This window comes from Molothrus aeneus, chromosome 19 (genome assembly GCF_037042795.1).
Source record: "Molothrus aeneus isolate 106 chromosome 19, BPBGC_Maene_1.0, whole genome shotgun sequence".
In the NCBI taxonomy this organism is placed as follows: Eukaryota; Metazoa; Chordata; class Aves; order Passeriformes; family Icteridae; genus Molothrus; species Molothrus aeneus.
This window is the reverse complement of record NC_089664.1, coordinates 10,987,501-11,008,835: the sequence shown is the minus strand read 5'-3', so window position 1 is coordinate 11,008,835 and position 21,335 is coordinate 10,987,501. Positions and strand designations below refer to the sequence as shown.

Genomic DNA, 21,335 nt, shown 5'->3' with positions numbered 1-21,335 from the left:
TGCTGCTCAGGGTGGGAGGGCTGAGGGTCTCCTCCCCTGGTGAGAGCCACTGTTCCTGCGAGGCTCCTTCAGGGTGTAGCTGCCGGGTGAAACACAATATACCATCAGCAGCTTGATCCTAGTACTGGTGCTGGCAGTAAACCTCCCTGATGCGTGATCAGGCCTCAAGGATAAGATGTTTATTATTTGCCATGGAACCACGTGGCTGCTCTCCAACATAAGGAAAAGCCAAATTGCACTTGTAATTCAAAGGGACCCAAAGCCTTAATGCTGCAAAGCAGCAGCTAATGATGCCCAGCGGGCGTGGGGCACTGCAAGGGCGGCCCAAAGGTTGTTGATGGCCTTCCTATGAACCTCCTCAGTGTGTGACAGGTCCTTGCCTGTGGCCAGCAGAGATGTGATCAAGATGAGGGACGTCTGAGTGTTCATTACGCTGCCTACTACGCCTCCGCTGACACACTTTACATTTAAAATATAAAATACCATTTCCACTGAGCTGTAGCACAAACACTGAGCGAGTGGACTTGGGGAGCTCCATTAGCAAATGCAAATTGTTGGGTGCTTTGTCCTCAGCATGCAGAAGTCTTCGGCAGTCCACAGTCCCCACCTGCCCCAGCTCCCGTTAACTGATAACAAAGGCTTTGCAATGCACGTCTGGCTCTTCACTTGTTTATTTAAATGCACCACCTGTGGAAGAAGCAGCACTGTTCGATTCCAAACCTGATGGAGGTGAGCCTGCTCTGTGAGCAGAGCAGCAGCAGTCACTGCTGGGTGAGAGCGTGGTGTGCAATGTCACCACGGCCCGGGGGAGAGTGGCAGAGCAAAGGTAATTCACAAAACACCCTGATACAAGAATTGTTGAGAAAAGCCGAACCACAAGCTCACTGAATCATGCAAATAGTTGTTCAGCCCCCAAAGGAACACCTGAAGGCTGGAACAGCCCAAGGGAAGGGAAGGTGATGGCCCAGCAGCTCCTCACAGAGCTGCAGCTCCAGGCGGGCAGGGGCTGGTGCTGGTGAGCCTCCTCCTGCCTAGCTGCACTAACCCGAGTAGTGAGTAGTTATATTTATCAAAGACCATTTGCTGCAAGTGATTAACGTTAATTTGATTTCCTGTGAGTCAATTTCCTTGAGATATGGTAAATAGGCTATTACCTGTTATTGACCTTTACTTTATTAAAAAGACTTAAAATTAGCATTTATATATATACGTCCTTCCAAAAAAGTTTTCTTAATAAAGAAAAATATTTTTATAATCACATTAGACTTGCTAGCTGAGGCTATAGCTCCAAAGTTAATGTTAAATAAAAATGGTAATTAAGAGTGAATATGATGATGGTTTTTAAACTCATCTAAAGGCCTGACCCCTTCCTTTACCTCCACTTGATTTGTGGCTCCCAGGCAGAGCAGGGCAGCAGCAGAGGCAGGCGCTGGCAGGTGGAAGCCTTTGCCCAGGATGTGCCTCTCCCAGGATTTCCAATTCTCTCCTGGCAAGAGGGCACAAGGACCTGCTGGTGTTTATAAAGAGATGCTCAGCTCCTGCTCTGTGCCAGCTCGCTCCTCTGGAGACCGACACATCTCCTCAGGCTGACTTGAACTGAGCAGGAAGAAATTACGTCAACGTTTGATCATGAAAGCAAAAAGTTTATTCATGTTTGAAACTACATATAACTACCACGAGGAAGACTTTTCAATCCAGGGTGTAATCCAGTTAGAAAGTAACACGAAACGGTTTAATACATTAGAATCACTGCCACAAATTATTTTCATGACTCAATCAGTTTCAGAATCGCATACAATACAAAAGAGAGAGAGAAAGGGCCCCTGCAATCCAGGGGGATGTACAGTACTGAATACTGAAGTCTGTATGCATTACAATTAGTTGTTGGTTTTTGCGTGTATTAGTAACAAGATGAAGAACATTCAAAATGCTTCTCAGTATTTACAACAGTTGCACTGTTTTGTGTCCAACCTAAGACCCCATGTTTCCACTTCCGCTTCTTTAGCAGTTGCCAAGGCAACCCTGATTTGTAGGAGATTACAATGTACATTACATTTCGTGGGGAAACAAAGAGTTAATTACAAGATGCAAAAAGATAAGAAAGAGACAAACTACAGCGTGAGTATCGTTCAGAGGTAGTAAGTGAGCACTCTAAGCTACAGAACATGTTGAAAGTCTATTGGTTTGTATGAGTTCGCATGAGGTAATAAAGCTGTGTTTGATTGGTGAGATGTATAAATACTCTTTTGCTACACTATGTACAACACTCCATATCACGGTGCTCTTTCCTTTCCTTTTCCTTTGTTTGTGGTTTGCTGCCAAGCAGAGGCACCAGCCCTTGGCAGGCGTGGGTAGCACCCAGCTCGTACTGTAAAACCCCGGGTGGTGGCGTGCACAGAGACCAGCAGCAAGAGTCGGCATCTCCCAAGAGCAACCTGTGTCCGTGTCGGGATTCCGAGGGGAGGCTCGGGCTCCGGGGGGGCTTTAGCAAGAAAAGATGCTCCTGGTTTCCAATCTAATTTGTAAGACAATAGATCTCAACAAAAATGTGACGAATAAGGATTCTTAAACACGACCATTGTTAACCGAAATAACTGAACAGCTCTTTTTATTCCAGCTCTGTGAGAGATATGAAAAGATGAAACACAATCAAAGTCTGTGATTCCTGTCGACTTTCCATGGAAATATGCACACAATTAAATTTGGGTGAGGCGGTTCTTTGTGTCTGCTCTTGCTACTGAGGTTAAGCTTGTCCTGTACTTTTACCCTTAAGGCCAAGTAATTGGCAACTGTTAGACCAACATCATTAAAACTGCTGATAATAAATTATGATAAAATAGTTACAGGGCTATAAACAATGCTAAATCTTGGCCTAATTGGATAAAGTGCTTTTTAACATTGTGTGTTTTAAGTATAAATACAAATGATTATGATACCTTTAAAAAACAGATTTACCAAGTTTTCTAATAAGACAAGGTTTTACAGTAAAGCTGTAGGTGGTTGGCTACAAAAAACTCTTTCCTTTTTCTCCTGCAACTCTGAATGCGCTAATCAAGGCATCTCAGCTCAGGGAAAAAGTGTTGCTAGGAGATTAGTTAGAGGTATCCGAGTGCACACTTCCCGGCCCTTCTGTAGGGGAAGTCACAGAAGATGGAGTGGTTGCGTCCTGCCAGCCTCCATTAGCCTGCAAAGGCAAAAACAAGTCAATTGATACCATTGCGCATATTAATTACACCGCGGGCCGATGGCGGGGCTGCTCGGGAAGGGGATGGTCCCGCACTCTGCGGGGCTGTGCACGGGCAGGGAAAGCAGGAGCCCTTCGGCCAGATGCTGCCTGCAGCCAGGACTGCGGGATTTCTGCAGAGATCATCCCTGTTTTAATGAGGAACATCCCTTCACCGGCGCTTCAGCTTTTTCCCCTGAGAAGACAAGGCTGGGGCGACCCGTGTTTAACCCCCGCGTCTCCCCTCACTTCCCCAGGTTCGGCACGGCCTCTCCCAGCGGCGGGGCCTCGGCAGAGCTGCCCCAGCCGGTTCCCCGCACGCGCCCCCCCAGCTCCGGGTGAGAGGCAGGGGGGATCGGCTTTGCAATTATCCGCAGCGGCGGCCCCGCTCCGGCCCGCGCCGCGGCCGCGGCCCTCCCGCCTCAGACCTGCCTCAGCACGAGCAGCGCAGGAACAAATTTGCCTTATGTCTCGGCCAATCGAGGCAATTGCTGGAATCAATGTCTGATCGGATTTCGGCTGTGGCAGACAGCTTGTCGCTACATATTTTTATGTCAGTCAAGAAGAGGGAGGCGCGGGGCTCGTGAGTTGGGGGACGCTGAGTGGAAGTGACGGGGAGGCCTCAGCGCAGCGCCCGCGAGAGCGGCCCCGGCCGCGCCGCCGCTGCCCCCGGCCCTGGCAGGGAAAGGTTAGCAGGGAAATGTGCTCCTGGGGCTCGGCCACCCGAACCCTCCGGGCCGGGGACACCGGGGAGACGCGCAGGGCAGCGCCGGTGTGGCGGGGGAGCCGCGGCCGCCGCCCCTCGCACCCCACAGCCGGCCCGGCTCCGCGCTCATCCATCACGGCACGGAGCGCCGGGCGGCTGCACCGGGGGAGAGCAGCCTCCGTAATTATCTCCTCTGCAGATGGAACAGCAAACAGCGCAGCTTCAGCCCGACAAACCCCGGCGCTTGGGCTTTCCCTTCGGTAAAATGAACGGCAGCACCAACCCGCAGCAGCCAGGCCGCACCCCGCCGACATGCCCGCTGCCCGGACACGCCGAGCAGGCACGGACCCCGCTCGCTGCGGGAGCACCGCCAGGTTTTATTTTGTAAAGATACGAGAATCTACTTAGAGAAAGAAAAACTCTTGTGCAGATATGAGTCTAAAGATATTCCATCTGAAGTAAACATCATTCCTCTTTTATCCAAATTTATAAACAACAAATGTACAATATTTTTACTCAGCTTGGCAGCTGGAAGAGAGGTTGTCAGCAAGCATTCTTTTTTTCAAATAAATTAATCCTTACTCTGGTGGTTTGAGATTATGCACTGTATTATACAACAGCGCCTTATCAGGCCTCATCAGTGAAGATGGAATTCATGTCTGTAAAATGCTGCAGGCAATCACAGTTTCATATTTTATCATGTTGATAAGGATATCGCAAATTCTCTGAAGCATTTCAAAACACTTAAATGAAAAAGGAGAAATGCAACTAAAAGGCTTTTTATATGGTTTGTTGTGGGTTATTATGAGTTATTTATAAATCCAAAAAGAAAGATTTGACATTTCAAATGTAAAAGATTTGAGTATTTAATGGTACTTTTTTCCCCTTACAATTGAACATCTTCAATCACATTTTAAATCATTAATATTTACTCTCATGGCAAGTGGCAACTCAAAACGGGGGGAAAACCTCCCCTTCCCTGTGGCTGCAGCAGCTCACCCTGGGTCTCCCCATTCCCCTTCTCCGTGGGTTTCTGGGGCTGCTCAGCACCCGTACCCCAATCCACCTCAGTTGGGAAGCACCGGGGTAGACCCTGTGAGGGGGAGAGGGTCACTAGACTGGGAATTCTCTAATTTTAGTGTCTATGAGTATGAAGGAAAACAAAGAAAAATCACCTCTCAAGCAAATATGAAACATTAAAAAAATATATAAAGCACTAATTGTTGCAGCTGTAAGTGCGAGAAAGAAGCTAGGGATGAGGGATGAGGGATGAGCTGTGCCGTGCAGCCTCGGTGCTGCCGCGGGCTGCTCCTTCCCTGCTCCCAGCCCAAGGAAGGAAGGAAGAGCACATCTCCACATTGATTTATCCCGGCGCCGAGCGCAGCCGCGGGCACAGCCCGCCCAGCCCGGCCACTGTCACATCCCATCGCTTACGGCCAGCGGGAGGACATTTAGCACCTATCACCATCAAGCCCATAATCCCTCAATTTACTGGCATCTGTTAGCCAGACTGACTGCTCGCTGCCGTTTGGAGTAACAAGGCCAAAGGTACCTCTCACACACAGGAAAAATGGGCACCCCTGAAATGGCCAAAGGTGCATCAACGTCCCTCAGAGCTGGCACAGGCAGCACAGCACAGCTCCCTGCCTGGCTGCTCAGCCACAGCAGCCTCTCAGAGGCTGTTGCCTTTTAACTCATAAGGCTGAAACAAATAAAAATTTAAACCATTTATAGTCACAGATCTGGAATTTCTTTCTTCTTCCACTAACAAGCCTTACAGCTGCACCAAGGGCTGCTCTGTGGTTCATCCCCAAAGATGTGATATTAAACAACACGTTTGCAAGAGCAATTAATACAGGTATTAATGACTGCATTTACCTGCCACTGCGCTTATGGCTCTCCAAACCACTGTTCCCCCGGGTACTCACATTTAAATTATGTGGACTGTACAGTGAATTTCCTCCCAAGCCATCATTGTATCCTCCCGTCTGATTGATAACATGACGCAGGGTATCCACCTTAAAGTGAGGGGAGACAGGATTCATCATTCCAAATCTATTAAAACATCATCACTTACAATAGGCAACATTTTGAATTATGTGAGCCAAAGGGGTTTAGCATCTTCTATGAAAGGCAAATTTATCAATCAAGACTGACTGGCAGAATTTCAACCAATCCGTGCCCGGTAGAGCCCATACATCTCTGCTGCTCTCACCACCAAACACAACTTCCTCCAGCACCGCAGCTCCTGCCCAAGTGTCTGCAGCAAAGTGCTGGGAATGTTCACCCGCCTGTGTGTGCTGGCATGTGTGCAGGAGATGATGGTGTGTACACAGCACAGAAACCATGGAGCCAGCCCTTCTGAGGGGGCTGGAACAGTGACTGGCAGTGAGGTGTATTGTAATCGCTCAGTCAGAGGCGTTCTGACATTTAAGTAAATACAGGAATAGATGAATGAATTAATAAATAAAAGTTTGTCCAATAAATGAAAGAGAGATGGGAGAGTTGTTTTGTTGTTTTTTTTTAAAGGGTAGGGGAAGGAGGGAAGAAAGGAAAAACAGAAAGAAAATTTCACTGGATTTACAGTGTCCATGGAAGTCAGATGCACCCAGTCCCATTCCATGAGCTCAAGCCAGAGCCGAATGCATTCACAAAGCTTAAAATTTCAATCAGAAAAAAATCATTCTTTCCTTAATATTTGTGAAATTCAATGCCGGGGTAAGAATAGGCCACATCCAGAAATATGCAGCCTCCACTCTGCAGCGAGGCCCAGACCAGTTAATAGAGCCAGAGTAAGGTGGAATTTTTAGCCCAAACCCTACCCTGCCAGAAAGGCCCTGCTGGGGGCATTTCTCCTACCTGTGACTGCACATTGGCTCCGACTTGGGACCCCTGGTAAGAATCCCCATTCAGACTCTGCATGTTCATGAACATGTCCCCAGAATTTGGGAGGTTAAAAGAACCAGAAGAACCTGGAAAGGAAAGAGTTAGGTAGCTGAATAACAGAGAGCTGCAAAAACATAACCCCGAGACCTGAGGGCAGGGGAAGGAGAAGCAGCAGGACAGGAGAGGACAGGCAAGGCTCAGTGGAGGGGAAGTTGCTGCCCTGGCGTGGGGTGAGCGTGGCCACCAGACCCCACAGCAGCCACCAGATCCCGGCTCTCAGCCCCACACCAGAGCGCTGTGCTGGGCAAGCCTGGAAGCTCCCTGCAGCCCAGGGCAGCTCTTCCCTCTGGAAGAGCAGCCTGTACAGCAATGTTTCCATATCAGAGCTGTCCCTCTGTGGATCACTCCATCATGAGGTGCCATCACCAAACACCCATTTTGAGCCCGTGCTTTGTGTCTCCTTCCAAAGGAAATGCTTGGCAGTTCCCAATTATGTGGTTTATTATTGTTAAAGATGGAACCTTTTTCTTACTTGCTTTTAGTTAGTCTTTTTTTTCCCTGTGGTTCTCTATCCTCTTAGTTGTCCACATCTAAGTCACAGCAAAACTTGACTGCAAATAGTGTTTGTGCTTGTGGCAACCTTTGCCCCTGTAGCCCAAAAGAGCAATGCCTCCCTCACACACTCCCCGACTAATGCAATGCTCAGACTTGCAAAATGTCATCAGCACACCAGTGAGACCTGTAGCAGAACATGTCACAGAGTAACTCCAAACTAAAGTTCCATCCTCAGATTTCTAGCATCAACTCCATTTCAGGCCATCCAGAGTTTAAACTCTAATTAGAGCATGCTAAAATATTCTTCTATTTTGTTGTTATCTTGACAATAAATTTAACAGTCCTACAAAACGAGACTTGGACCTCTGCCCCATTTTACATTCTTTTCAGTGAATGAGTAAAAGCTTAAAGTAACTACAGAAACAAAGAAGGTGCCAGAAGGCAGAGCCAGGCAGCCGTTACCGCTGCAGGAATTACATGGGCCCCACTCTGCTGTCCCATGGCTGTGGGAGCTTGGCTGTGCAGCAGCTGGGACCACCCACGGCAGGGCTCAGCCCCCGTGGTGCAGCCTGGCCATCCTTGGCTCAGGACTACCCCCTGTGCCAGGACTGGCTCTGCTAAGGAGCTGCATCCTCCTCATCCCGACCGAGCTCGCTAGGGCACGTCGGGGCCCTGCAGGAGGCTGAAGGCAGCAGGCAGGTACGTACCAGAATTTGGTGTGGTGGGGGAGTTGGTCTGGTTGTTCTGGACAGCCGCGGCCACGGCGTGCGCTGCAGTCACGGCCGTCTTTGCCGCGTAGAGATTGGCTTCCTCCTGGAACTTCCCAATGTTCTTCTTGTACCTGATTCTCTTATTGCCAAACCAGTTGGACACCTGCAGTGGAGAGAGGTGGGGAGGGTGAAGGACACGAAGCACTTGGCTGGGCAAAGGAGGATCCCTTTGAGATGCCAGAAACACGACCCGTACCTGCCCTGGGTAACTGAGCACTCACTCGGATCAGTTAAACATCGCCATGGAGCTGGGCTGACCTGGCTCTGCTGCTCTCTTGGCAAACTGAGGCACAGCAAGTGACTGATGACTGCACATATCCCAGAGCTTACTGTACCACAGCATTGTCCCCTACCACCCTGGGCCATTTGTCAGCAAAACTGGTGCAAGACCCAGAAAGCTGCTCAGGGGGGACCAAGGTCCGGTTGACTGAGGGCAAGCGGGCAGAGAGAGCAATTGTTCTTTATTTTTGGGCTGGAACAACCTTGGCATCCCACTCACAGAATCGTGTTTGGTTGGCTGAAAATGAAAGGAATCATATAAATCAATAATGGTTGAAAAGTCACTTTGTCATGTCCCTTTGAAGATCTGTACTGAAGCCAAGGTGGCTCCCAGGGCACCAGCTATTAACCCGCACAGGGGTCACGCCTGGAGCCGCTCAGGGAAGTTTGTACAATCTTGCTTAGGGGCTTTGTTTAACTTCAGCTGCTGTAACAGAGCTCCTAAATAACAAACCCAGTTTGGAACATGGACAATGGCCAACACAGCAGAGACAATAAAAGAACAGCAGTAAAGGGGAAGGGACCAGTGACAGCCCAGTGGTTATCAGGCAGCCACAGGGCATGGCAGGGGCTGGGGCCCTGTCACAGCACCCAGTTCAGGATCCTGCTGAGGCATGAGCCAAATCCTGCTGTATTTGATGCAGCGCAGGCTTTTGTTTAACCACAATTAATGGAAAACCTCTGGCCTTTACCAGTAATATGGAAGGCACCTTATACATCCTGCTCCCCTGATAATACTCCACCATATTCTATATATTGCACTTAATATCACCTTGTCAGTCAGAGAAGCAATAATACATTAATGAAACCCAGCAAATAATTATTGTGTACAATCAGATTATGCTTTATTAACAGTATCATAATTGAGGAATCTCTGCACATCAACCGTATTGTCCACGGATGTGCACAAGACCCCTCTGTTTATGCACGCCCCTGGACCAATCAAACAACAGCCATCACTAATAAAGGTTTATTTAATTCTCACAGTAAAATTTTAATATCACCAGCAGCCTGGGGAAGCCTCAACGAGTGGATTTGCTTGACATCAGATCGTTTCCATTCTGCTAGTCCCAATACTTCTTAATCTTTAATATCAAGGCAATTAAAATTAATGGCCACTCATCCAGAGCCACTGTGGGCAGTGTTTCCTTGACATCAATTGTTTGATGGGATTACCTAGAGGTTAAACTAACAAGCAAGGTTTAATTGGAAGCAATGAGAGGAGCAGTGCTCGTACGTTATGTTTAACCCGCACACCACATCTAAATGAATATCCAGAAATGTTCAACTCTTCCTCAGACTAAGCCCGGCCTCGGGGCTGCCAGAAGAGCTGCAGCAGCCCGGGGGTGCCACAGTCACTGCCCCATACCCTCTGCCCAAGGACCCTTTGTGCTCCTGTGACACAGTGCAGGGCAGAGCGTGTCCCAGCCCAGGGAACGTGGAGACACCCAGGGGCACCCAGGGACACCCAGGGACACCCAGGGACACCCAGGGACACCCAGGGGCACCCAGGGGCACCCAGGGGCTGCGGCTGCAGCTGGGAGAGCATGGCTGACATGGGCAGCTGGACTCAGCCAGGACAGGGCCAGGGCACTGTTCCAGCAGGCTGTGCCAGGCAGGATTTAGGATCCCTGCCCACCTGGAGCACACCTCACCTGGCTCGTGCTGCTGGCACTGCCGTGGTCCCAGGGCAGACCTGGGTGCAGGTGCTGGGCTCCCCAGGACCCAGCTCCTCACCCAACCCTGTGCTCACCCCAACATGGAAGTTGTCTCCATTGTGAGCTGCTTCACAACACATTTTTCATTAAAACAAACTATCTCTTCACATAAAAAAACCAATGAACATCTTTCTCCTCCTGATCATTGAAGGCCAATTAATTAATTGGGCTTAATTGTATATTACATTTCAAACAATACTGTTGCACTTATTTATCATGTTAATTGCAACGTTAAATAAAAAGACAATAAATTATTACTGAAATCATCAAGATGCCTAATGTGGGATTTGGGATGGGGCAGGCCTGCCTCATGCCCCCAGAGTGGGTGATTTCCTGGGATAAATCAGTGCTCACTCGGCAAAGACGCAGCTGACACAGAGCATCGCTGCTGGAATTGGGGAGCTGCAGATTCATGGAAATCTTTCCACTGTTTCCATGGCTGTAGCACACAGTCTATGTTCCACACCTAAAACATGGTACAAACCAGAAAATGTTAAAAATCAATGTTGCACAATTACAACATTGATCTGTGATCTAAACCCAGGAGTTTTACCTCCAGAACTATTTCATTATGCTGCAGCTTTTTCCTTGCTTCCCACATGAAGTCCAGGGGTAAGAGCCCCTCCATCCACAGTTTTCCCTGTCCACCTGCTCACAGAAACACTCAGAAGCAGCAGGGGCCAGAGGGGTGCTGGAAACCAGCTCCTGCATCCTTTCTTTAAAACAATGTTAAATATATTCCCTTGTCAACCACATCCTTCTTTTGTTTGAAGCGGTGAAAAATGTTATTGCTGTACTCCAGTGCCTCGCTCTCAGCACTGGCTGTGCCCTCTCTCCAGCCCGTGTGATGGACTGATGGTCATTTGTGACACCCTGGAAGAGCTCATCTGCAAAAGTATAAAACATCAGCCTCGCAGCCATGGGAGGGGAGAACAGACAATACAGTTTATCTCCCTCCAACGTGTGCTGATGGGGTGGCTCTAAATTACAGCCGACAATGTTCTCTGCTAAGGACATTTTTTTCCCCAGAATTACCTTTTCCGCACTCTTAAAAATGAAATTGTGTGAGGTGTTCATCTTAACAAATAGTTTGTCTTTATGCTTTTCTTGAAAAACCTTCTCTACATATTATTTTAAACACCGATATCAAAACTGAAACTATCGATCTCCCACCTGCAATGAAACGATTCTGGGAGACAATTTTCTTTGCAGCTCAGTAAAGTGCCATGGCAGCAGGATTTCCAGTCAGCAGCCTAATCTGGGGGGAGGATGACCCAAAACACTCACTAATTAAGTGTTTGAGGGAGAAAATGTTCTGCCATGAATCTGCCCCCAGCGTGTACAAGGCACTGACAGTACAAGAGAGAAACACTTGGGATCATCGTTAGGAGAGGCTACAGAGGAGCCTGGCTCAGCCAGGGAAAGGACAAAGCCTCTTCATCAGAGACAAGCCAACAGCTCCAGAGTTTGGACAGCCATCCCTTAATGTTATTTATTCCTTTTTCCAGCTCTTTGGCCCTCCGGGGTATTTGCAGCACAGGAGGTAAATGGGGCATGGTGACAGGCACGGCAAGGTCCAAGGGACACTTGGTCAAGGCTGAAAATACACACACTTAGAGATCTTCCAGGGAGCCCTGAGCGAGGTGCAGCTCAGGCACTTCCTGGGATGCCATTGCTTGTCCCCTGTGATGCTGCTCCTGCCAGGGTTTCAGTGACTGCTCAATTCACTCCGAGCTCTGGATTGCATCCTCCGAGTTCTCTGTCAGTCACCAGAGCAGTGTGGGGGGCTGCTCTGTAGTGCCTGCTCAGGGCTCTTCTACTACATGGCCTCAAAAATATACACCCTTTTCAGCAAAAGAAAGACACCTCCAGCCCAGTTTGACCTACAAAACACCAACTAACCCTGCAGTACTGCCATGCAGCCTCTGGAAGTGCCTTTGGAAATCAAAGATTAGAATACCCATGGTATTCATGCTCTCTAGCTGTGACAGCAGATCCATCAGGAACTCAAGCAACCAGCTGATCACAGGCACTCCCTCTCTCTCATACATGCTCCTCTCTCATTACATGATACATGGCCCCATTTCCAGGCTTTACCATATCAACTCGAGTTTTTCCAAGTCATTTATAACATCTTGCCAGAGCAAAGTTCCAGCCGTGCCAAGGGCCCAGCCCTGCATCCCTGGTGCCAGGCTGGGTGGGCAGCACTGCCCTCGGACCAGGCTGGCAATGTCACCCAGCAAGGCTGAGGTTGCTGGATGCAGTGATATGGAGGGCACAATGCAGATACTCCCATCACTCACTCAGACTTCCTAATGGATTCAAGGAACAACTAATTCATGTCTGTATCAAATATTAAAAAGACAAACCTATATTCCTGTCACAGGCTCTCTGCCACTGCTGGCTTGCTGGACCATCTGCCTGCCTTTTATTTCATTCTACAGCATATACATTAAATCTTATCAAACAACCAATTAAGAAAGAAATCAGATCTATTAGCACTAGAAGCAATCAGTTATGGCTTCTCAAATGTTCCATCTCATTTCCTACAGTCACTTCAGCCTTATCTGGATCTGTCTTTTTATCTGTCCACACCAAGGAATCACTGAGCCTCTTCCTGCCAGGCACCACTCACCACTGGGTGCAGAGGGAACAGCTCTTCAGCAGGTCTGGTGGGCTTTTTCACATGTCATCTTGCCCAACTACATTAACCAAAACTGAAGAACTTTTGGTTTGTTTGAGTTGGTGTTGATGGCATGGCCTCTCCTAAACATACAACAGGCTGCCTTGGATCACATTGAAGATTTCTGGACACCACTTACTGAAGGAATTGCCACAAAGCATCTCGTGCCAAGGACTGGAACCAGCAGCAGGATTGAGGCTGCAGACCACAGTGCCCTGGCATTCGTGTGCTCTCAGGCCGTTTGGTGGTTCCAGGCACCCCCAGCAGCTGCAGGGATGCCTGAGGGCACTGAGAGCAGCCCAGCAGCCGCCACAGGGGCTGCAGTGCTCCTGTGATGCTGAGGGCAAGGGGGGAGCAGTGTGAGAGGGAACAAGCTGTGCGCTGGATTTCCCTCAAAAACTTCTGCCCATCACCACAGCTGTTTGTAAATGGACTGGGAGAAACTGCCTCCCTCCCCACCCCATACCTTCCCCTGGCACCGAGCACAGCCCCTTGCCACCCCATTTGGAGTGGGGTATGTGCTGCGTGCCAAGGAACAGGCGAGGAGACAGCAAGGCATGCACACGTGCCCTGGGGCAGTTCTGCCAGGGCTGGTGCTGGGGGGGCAGCCAAAGTCAAGTAATTCCAAATTTGGAGGAGCTGGGCAGACTTTCATTTGAAAGTCTTCAATAAAGTGCCTGAATTTTTCATGCATTCAATGGAGGCCTATAAAGTAAATCTCAACTCAGGTCTTAATTATAAAGCTAAAGGTTGCATTGCTAATAATGCCAATAGTGCAGCCTGCAATCATTAATAGTTAACACACACGCCGCAGGCACCATTCCTCTCAAAGACCTGAAATATTGATAAGGGAGCCGAGGGAGCAGGGAGGAGCCAGCACACCAGCCCTCAGCAGGAGAGGAGCACTTGGAGACTGCAGGGCATTTCCCTGCCACACAAGCTCGGGTCCTTCCCCAAGCTGTGCAAGCCAGATTTGAGGGAGAATAATTGGGGTTTCTAGCAAACATACAGGCCATGTGGAATGCCAGAGAGGTGTGTTGCTCTTTGAGCTGCCTGGTGAAGGCAAACTCGATGGTGTCATCAGCCTGAGCAAGACACCAGTCTGAGCTGTACAGGTATTTTGGCCCACAGGGAAAGCAGCTGCAGCCAACCGGGGGCAGGGGGTCCTCCCTGCTGCTTACCTGTGATACCGTGATGCTGCATTTCTTTGCCAGCTCTTCTTTGGCTTCTTCACTGGGGTAGGGGTTACTGAGGTGGGAGTAAAAATACTCGTTCAAGATTTCTGTGGCTTGTTTACTGAAGTTACGCCTTTTCCGTCTGAAACGAGAAAAAGAAAACACCACTGTTCCTCCAGATGCCAGCAGGTCCCTGGTTGGATGGGGAGCAGCAGCCTTCATTTCAAAGCCTCTGCTACAGCACAGAACAACACAGCAGAGCTGTCCTGGCACCCTGACCCCTTTGGACTCCCCAACACCATGGGAGGGAGCAGCACCACCTCCTGCACCCAGCCCCAGGGGGCTCTGAATTCTGCCTCTGGCTTCACACCCCCACCTCCCTGCAGGGCTCCTCCCATGGGAGCACAGGCCATGTTCACACACTGTAGGAGAAATGATGAGGCAGGTGCTGAGGCAGCAGCCTCCCTGGTGGCCCTCCCACAGCCAGGTACACAGCCCAGCCCAAAGCTCCCAGCCACAGAGCCCCTCTGTGCCAGCTGCAGCCTGGCAGACCTCCTTCCCCTCCTTCCCTTCAGCACAGGTCAGCCGGGCCCTGCACAGCTCCCTGGGGTGAGGAGGGTACAACAGGATGGGGCAGCCGTGCTGGTGTGTCCTCACATGGCCTCCCTGAGCTAATTGGCTTCCAACAGCAAGTGGATTTCAGGGCTTTGTGAGCGAGACCCATCTGTGCCCCCTCCTGCCATGGGCTGCACGGGGCCCAGGCTCTGGCCCGCACGGGACAGGGGACATGCCCCAGGGGGTGTCACCTGGCTGGAGCCTTGCAGAGAGCACCTGCCCGTGCTCCAGCTCAGGAGCCCGCAGCCCTCGCCGTGGGGCAGCCCCTGCACAGCTGCAGTGCCAACCCTCCGTGCCAGCGGCTGCTCTCCTTCAGCAGAACATCCTCTGGAAGGCTCCAGTTAAACATTTCCTTGGAGCTCCTTCCCCCAGGGCTGCTGCAATCACCGCCGGCGCCCCAGGCCAGCCGGCAGCCGAGCGCAATCCCCAGCGCGCTCTCGCCGAGTATCACGGTGCTGCTAACTGCACCGTATCCTGGAGCAGGCAGGCTCCCTCCCTAGAGCTCTGTTTATCTCATTACTATGCTTCCGCTCATTTTGCCTTATTTACCTTCCTCCTTTTTAAAGAAATCACTTTAAAATGTACATCTGCAGGCTCTACCTTTGCGTTCCTGGAGCTCTCCATAGACATCTCCTCCAACTGCCTGCAATTACCCTGATTTCCCACACCTGCCAGTGACCTCCTTGTTAATAACATTATTTTGGTCTTGTTTAGCTCCTCACAGCTTTCAGGTGTGAAGCGTGAGCTGCTGGAGGAGGGAGGCTCCGTGTAGTGCCTGCTGCTCCTCCCTTTTCCGCTCCTGCTCTGCCAGGCCCTGCTCTGAGGACAGGAGCCCTGTGAAGGGGATGGGGCTGGGGACCACTATCCCACCTCATCAGGCTTCAGAACAATTCTGACTGTGCTTAAAGCCCCCTCCTAATCCTTGTCTGCCTGCCTCCTGGCAGCTTGTGGAGCAAGCAGCCCACTCAGGCCACCGTGGGTCCTGGGGACAGGCATTGAGCTCCAACAGTGGTGCAGGTGTCCAAGGTGGGGAAAACAAGCCCAGTCTTTGCACTAAAATTTGAAGAAAAGACCTTGTTGCTTTTGAAGTCCTACCGTGCAGGGGTCCCTTGCACAGCAGCTGTGGATGAAGGCTCTTGTTGGGATAGAGCAGCCTCTCCCACCCATCCCTGCTGACCTGGGACAACACTCCCAGTATGGCCAGGCTCTCCTGGGCTGCCCAGAAATTACTGCTTCCCCCCAGAAAGAAACAGGGCACTTCCCTCTGCCTTACCTGGCATCAAGGAACCTTGATCTTAAAATCATTACTGCTTCACAAGTGCTTTGTTTGAGCTGCATCTGGATGGAGCTGAATTTTCGATGAATGATGCCCACCATCCTTTCAATCTCCTTGGGAGAAATGGGACGTGTCCGGCTCTGTTCTCTGAGGAGGTTCATGACATGAGTGGTAAATTCATTACATGCCTGTGGAGGAAGAAGAGGCTCAGATGTGGGTTTGTGCTGCCCACAAGGACACAAGCTCTGACCTGGCTGTTGGGGGAAGGCAGCACTGAGGGGAACCCCTCACATGGCCCTGTCCCCTCCACATGTGTGGCCACAGGATCCCACCCTGTCCAGGAGGCCTGCAGCTGTCCTGGGGCAGCCAGGGGAGCCCAGTGACCACAGCCCTGCTCCTGCCATGCTCATCCTTTTCCCATTCCCAGCCAGACCCCCGTGGAGAGGAGCAGCTGGATCAGCCCCTGTGGCAGCTGCAGGCAGGGCAGGGTGTGAGTGGGGACCTGCACTCCTCACAGCCAGGGGACAATACCCCCAGCCCTGTGCCTGGGTACCCCCTGCAGCACCCAGGGACCTGAGACCTTTCTGAGGCACCATGTCCCCATTTTGGGTGGGTTTCAGTGACACTGTGCCCACTGTGCCCACGCTGTGCAGCCGAGGCACTGAGGGCAGGCACAGGGAGCCCTCAATTACCACTCCCAGTCTGTGACATGTTGATATGGACTTCAGCCACCACCAGGATCCCCCTGCTCCGAGCCTCCACACATGCTGCTGTCCTGACTTCCCTTTGCAGGCTGGAACCTGACAAACTCTGCTAGCTCCCCTCTTCCCTCTCAAGCCAGGCTGCAAAATATGTACGTAATATGTCTGACAACAACATTTTCAAGGATTCTCCAACATTTCAACAGATTATGCGATGGAAGGAGTTAAAAGTGAAAAGTTTATGCATCTTAAAACTCATAATTTCCTATAACATTTGCTGAACGTCTCACAACTTATTAAGTGAAGCCATCTATGAATGCAAATGCTGATTAGCAATTTGGCAATAGCCCAACATTCGCAGAATTCACATAGCTTTTCTTTAAACCAGTAGTTCATACATGATTAATTAGAACATCTCATTTATGTAGTGTGCACTTTAGCTCATTACTCTAAGTAAAATTCGTTAAGTATTTACATTTAGATAATTAAAATCTGGGTACACCCTTAAGAAAGATGCATACACTTCAGGCAAAGTGATTTTTTTTCTTTACACTACTGGAAGTAAATTACAGGCTAATTTACATCCGTGCAGCACCCGTTGGAGGCAGCCCTGGTGCAGAGCCCTTCGCTCGCCACCGCCGAGCCACTGCTTGTGCCAGCACCTGCCAGCCCGGGTCTGCCAGGGCTCCCCGAGCTCCGGGGGAAGGAGTCGGACATTTCTCACCCTCACTTCCCACCAGCACATTCTTTCTTTCAGCAGGGGACAACCCAGGCATGCAGAAGTTCAGGCCCAGCCCTCTGACCGATGACACCAGCTTTGGCTCACCCGGGAAATGTTGCACAGAAGGGAAGGGGACACGGGCACCAGAATGCAGCAGCTCTCCCCCTGAGATCAGGCAGCAGCTCTGATTGTTCCAAAATACAGCTGAACCCAAGAATTTGGCACTGGATGGGTGTTCCAGGCACACAGTTTGCCACAAGCCCCCTTCTTTTCAGATCCCAGCTATTCAATTTTAAAGTACAATAAAACTGGCAACTGTTGCATTAGAAGTATTTTCAGGTTATGTCTTTTCTATAAGAGATTTCGTCTCAAAAACTGGACTTTGAAAAGCAATAATTAGTTTCTTGCTAAAACCTTTCTCTGACTTAGCTTGCCTGATGAGACTTGGTTTGGATACAACTTCTGGGAGATCCTGGGTTTAATTCATCTCCACCAGCACCTCCCCTATGCAGAGCTGCCTCACACAGCACAGTGGGAGGAAGCTCAGAAGACTCTGATGCTTTGTCTTGTTTCTCTTGTTTATTTATAGCGTCCAAGCTACTTGATCCCTTTTCCAGGACTATTTTTCAGGCCTCTGCTTGGTGCCTGAGACATTATTAATAATGTCAGGTTATAAGTGATGGCCTTGTTAACCTGCTCAGAAACCTTGTAGGAGCAGGGATGCTCCTGCTGCCTCAGTGCTTCATCACGAGTGCACAGGAAAAAGAGAGGAAATGGCCCAAAACAATGTTGAGGGGCAGGGTGGCAGCCAGTGCTCTGTGAGGCTGGTGGTGGCTCTGAGCTGCCACACCTCGCCCCAATTCGGGGTGAATTCAGGAGACATCTGTGAACTTGGGAACTGGGTTCCCAGCTGCTCCAGGAGGCCTGGGACCCTTACAGTACTTTTGCCTACAGCAAAAAATGTATTTCAGTGTAATTACAGCAGATAGCTTTCAATATGTCATCTCTGTTATAGGAGCTGTAAATTATGGAAGGCGCTGCCTGTGCGTGGCCATTTCTCCCGGCACCCGGCGAGGGAGCACTGGGTGATGGCGTGACACACTTTCCATTTCTCTTGCCTTTTTTTTTTTTTCCTGAGTGCATTCCCCTGACTGGCAACAAATATCAGGATCAAACCCTGCCTGGAAAGCGTCTCCAGGAAGGCGCTCTGGTTCCTGCTGCCGTGGGACGGGGGATGCCCGTGCTGGGCAGGATGGCAGGAGCGGTTCTCGGTGCGGGCGGGTGCCCAGCACGGGCTCCCCGCTGCAGGAGCCTCCTGCCTCCCAGAACCTGTGGCGCCAGAGGCTCAGATGCCAAGCCCTGGCTGCCTCTCGGGCACTGCAGTGAGACAAACCAGCAGGAGACAGTTTGCTGCCAGGCTGGGGAAATCATCATATGTCTGTTGAGCAGACGTGGCTGGGTGTCAGGATCCGTGGGGAAGCATGCATGTCTCATCCTCTGCTCTACCTCTCTCTCCTGCTCCAGCAGCATTTGAGCATCCTCCAAAATTTCCTGTGGTGTGGACGGATGGCTGTGACATTTCAGCTGAAACCTTTGTAAATGGAGCTACAGGGCAAAAAATGCTCCTGCTTCCCCCACGTCATTAAACTTATTAGAGTCCAAGGATGTTTGCCAGGAAGCGGCTGCGAGCACGGAGCTGCTGCCTCTGTGGCCCAGATCTGCCTGCAGCCTGTGTGCTGTGCCTGTAGGAGACAGGTTCATGCCACAGCCACCCCCATCCCACACTGCAGCTGCACCTGGCAGGGCGAGGAGGGCTCGGGGCTCCACCAGGACTGCTGGGCCTTGGGGTCAGGGGAGAACAGCAGATTTGTACACAGACCCTGACAGGTGTTTGCTCAGTTATTTGTTCTCCACTTGAACAACACAGTGGAAGGGACAGCACAGACAAGGCAGTGCCACTGGCACCTGAGACACACGGTGCTGCTGGCACCTGGCAGCATGTGGCAAGCGTTCTCAGTGCCACCGGCGTGCCCAATGTGTTGGGTCACCAGGTCCCAGTGGTGAACACAAACCTACAGATCTCTGCAGCATGCTCTTCACTCCAAACAAAGACACTGTGCTGGCATCTGCCTGAACCAGGATTTCCCTAGTTTCTGTCCCCAAGCCTGGGCCAGGTGCTCTGCTGACGCCTCACTGCCCACTCTCTTCAGACCTGCTCCAGCTGACCTGCTGTGGCCAAGTCCTGTGCCAGAGTATCCTGCCACCTGCTCCAGGAGCCTGTGGGCTGAGATGGCCAAAGCAGCCCTTGTGTGCCTGTGCCCCCCAGCTTGCCAGACCCAGCTGTGTGAGACCTCACCAGGGCAGAGGGTGGCACTGAGTGACAGACATCTCTCCTCCTCTCTGCCTTCTGTGCGCTGGGCAAAGGGGAGAAACACGGGCTTGGGTGCTGCTCTTGTGCAGTTACAGACAACAGAAAACACTCAGACATGCAAGACATGCGTCCTGGCTCCAGCCAGCAGCTCCTGGGAGCCCAACAGACAACAGACTGCCATGGTGGCTCTCTCTGGGCAGAGGGGTGGGGAAGGGGAGGAAGGGTTGTGGTCCAGAGTGGGCAGTGGTGGGCACTGGCAAGCAGAGGAGAGCAGTGTCAGGTACACGAACAACTGAGAGGCTGATGTCTGACCTGTTCATATTTCTCCAGCTCTGTGTGATAGATTTGTCTGATCTGGGTCAATTTGGCTCTGTAATCTGAGTGTTCAATAGAGTTATCTGAAGACCCTCCAGAGGCTGCTGCGGCTGCAGCTGCTGCCGCCGATCCCCCACCTTTCTCCGGACCTGAGACTCCTTCTGCCAGAAGCATATTGTCTAGTCTCATTAGCTGAGGATCGGGAGGGTCTTCCTCCTGGGCTCCTCGGATGCTCAAACCTTGGGCAGAAAAGAGAGAACAAGAGAAAACACAGTCAGTACTTCTGCATCTGCCCGACTTGTGCCCGCTCGCTGCCCGCCTGCCACAAGCCCTCTGTGACACCCGCCTGCCCGGGGGCCATGGGCACAGCCCTGCCCCAGCATTGCCCCAGCATGGCCCCAGCACGGCCCCAGCACACCAGCCAGCCCCATCAGATGCAGTCTGGCAGTGCCACAGGCCCCTCTCTGCTCCCATACACTGCAGGAACAGTACTGGTGTAGGCTGTGCCAGATGTGCCAGCAACACACAGCTGCCAGGCACGGACCTGGGCACCAGCAGTGTGCTCCGTGCACTCAGGGGACAGCACAGGATTCCACACTGACTGTCTCAAGAAGGACACACAGTGGGAGATGACCCCCCCACTGGCCAACTTTCCAACTCAAGAAAGCACAAGGCATTAATCTTGCTCTAAAATACACATTTTAAACCTGTCACCTTCATTTAAAACTATAATTCCATATAATTTCATGGGAATAATAAAAATGTCTCATCATCTCTTTAAATTATTTCTGTTGCCTGTTCAGAGGTCCACAGGCACAAGCTGATGATACCACACATTGTCCTGGCGTGTCCCTGAGCTGGAACACACGTGTTGGGGACAGCCCAGGCCACCCATGCTGCAGCCAGGGAAGGTGGCGCCGCACCTGGGAGTGCCTGCAGCAGCAGGGGTGGTGGTGCCTGGCCAAGGGAGTGCTGCACCCATCCCTCATTCCCTCGTCTGCCCGGCCCCACTGCCTTGGCACAGCTCCTGGCCCGCAGTGCTGTAACACAGGGGTGATTTCCTTGGTGAGTTGTTCCCCTGTTTGTCACTCTCCTCCTCTGCTCTGCTGTCAGAATGTTCAATAACATCTTGGTTTTAATCCACTCAAGCGTTCCTTCCCTTCTCATCAATGATTTCTGCTGTTGTTTTTCCTTTTAGCTTCTGGACCCTTTCTCAGTCCATGTTTACTGTGCTCTATTCCAGCTGTTATTCCCCAGCTGCATTTCTGCTTTCACTATGGAACTCATCTCCCTCCCACTATCCCATCACGATCCCACTCTGCTCCCAAATGCAAATGCCTA

General features: G+C 50.9%; 1 protein-coding gene across 4 annotated transcripts in view; it reads right to left on the bottom strand.

Annotated features, from left to right (window-relative positions):
• Nucleotides 1-1,622: 1,622 nt before the first annotated feature.
• PBX3 (PBX homeobox 3) overlaps nt 1,623-21,335 on the bottom strand; it is a 104,169-nt gene continuing 84,456 nt past the window's right edge. For 2 of the 4 annotated variants that reach the window (XM_066563129.1, XM_066563128.1), the window contains exons 4-10: nt 19,992-20,233; nt 15,884-16,074; nt 14,002-14,137; nt 8,078-8,243; nt 6,789-6,901; nt 5,858-5,947; nt 1,623-3,184 (exon numbers count right to left, since the gene is read on the bottom strand). In XM_066563129.1, the coding sequence (XP_066419226.1) occupies nt 3,092-3,184; nt 5,858-5,947; nt 6,789-6,901; nt 8,078-8,243; nt 14,002-14,137; nt 15,884-16,074; nt 19,992-20,233 (1,031 nt within the window). In that variant the 3' untranslated portion in view covers nt 1,623-3,091. Of the gene's footprint in view, nt 3,185-5,807; nt 5,948-6,788; nt 6,902-8,077; nt 8,244-14,001; nt 14,138-15,883; nt 16,075-19,991; nt 20,234-21,335 lie in introns of all 4 variants that reach the window. The other 2 variants (XM_066563130.1, XM_066563131.1) reach the window with 2 other exon arrangements.